The 1222-nt window shown below is 48.3% G+C and overlaps 1 protein-coding gene across 1 annotated transcript in view; it reads left to right on the forward strand.

Annotated features, from left to right (window-relative positions):
- The window catches only part of LOC115948123 (zinc finger protein ZIC 3-like), a 30427-nt gene extending 29249 nt beyond the window's left edge, over nt 1-1178 (forward strand). The window contains exon 4 of the mRNA XM_031058814.1: nt 128-1178. Coding sequence (XP_030914674.1) covers nt 128-310 — 183 coding nt within the window. The 3' untranslated portion in view covers nt 311-1178. The remainder of the gene's footprint in view (nt 1-127) is intronic.
- Nucleotides 1179-1222: the final 44 nt, after the last annotated feature.

Here is a 1222-nt window from a genome sequence, read left to right on the forward strand (position 1 = left end):
GTGTGGCGCGGGGCACGGGCTGCCGGACGGCCGGGCCGGGCCGGGCAGGGCCGCTGCTCGCGGAGGAGCAGCCCAGCGCGGTGGTGGAGGCCCCGAGCTCGCTCCCATCTCTGCCTCTTGGTTTTAGGTGCACGAATCCCAGGGGTCGGACTCTTCCCCTGCGGCCAGTTCGGGGTACGAGTCCTCCACCCCCCCTGCGGTGGGCTCCGCCGGCAGTAAGGACTCCACTAAAACGCCGCCGGCCGCCCTGCAGAGTAACCCCGGCCATAACCCTGGACTGCCCCCCAATTTTAATGAGTGGTATGTGTGAAGGCAGCTGCTGCCCGGCCACAGACTGGACCAAATGCACAGGGAACGAGGAAAAAAAAAGGACAAACCAAGCCAACTGCAGCTCGCTCCCACGGAAATGGAGTTTCCACACCGACGACCGCATAGGGCTACACCTACTTAACTGCCAGGATACAGAGGGGGGCCTTTAATTATTATATTATAATTATTACTATTTTTTTGCAAGCCCAGATGCTGGACTAGCCATGTCCTTTTCTCAGGATTAGATTTCTTTTTTTTTGTTGTCATTTTTTTTCAGTCTCAGTCGTTTCTTTGACTGTCACCCCCCCCCGCCACCTTGCCTGAGTCTCTCTTCTTCCAATTCCCCACTTACTTTATTTTTCTTAATTTTTTTTCTTTCTTTCGGTGGGATGTTGACATGAGGATGAAAATTCTCCTTCGCCTTAGTGGTGATTGTTTAAACTTACAGTCTTAAACCGTGCCAAAGTCCTGTTATGTCTTGAACTCTCCTTTCTAGCTCTCCTGCTGCTTCTTTCTCTGCTCTTCTCTTTCTCCTTCTCTCTCCAAGCATTACACTTGTGAATGTATTCTCGTCTGATGGGGTCGGTCAGTATTTTTCAGGATGAGGATGTGGTGTTTATTCTGCCCAGATTGTGACGTTTAGTATAACAGTTGCCTTTTTGTAATAACTTTTTTTGTAAATACATACCCATGATGCCATATTTATCGTTCGTAATTTAATTATTGATACAAAGTGCCGGGAACTGAACAATATTTATGGGGGAGAAAAAATTGTTTTCTAACAAAAAAATACAAACAAAAAAATTCCAACTCTGTACAGCTTTTGGTTATAACTGCTTTAGCATTAAAAGTTTATTGTTTTGAAAAGAGCCGTTTTTGACCTCCTCCGGGGCACGGGGCAGCCGCGGGTCCC

The sequence above is a fragment of the Geospiza fortis genome, unplaced genomic scaffold, assembly GCF_000277835.1.
Source record: "Geospiza fortis unplaced genomic scaffold, GeoFor_1.0 scaffold29, whole genome shotgun sequence".
Taxonomy (NCBI): Eukaryota; Metazoa; Chordata; class Aves; order Passeriformes; family Thraupidae; genus Geospiza; species Geospiza fortis.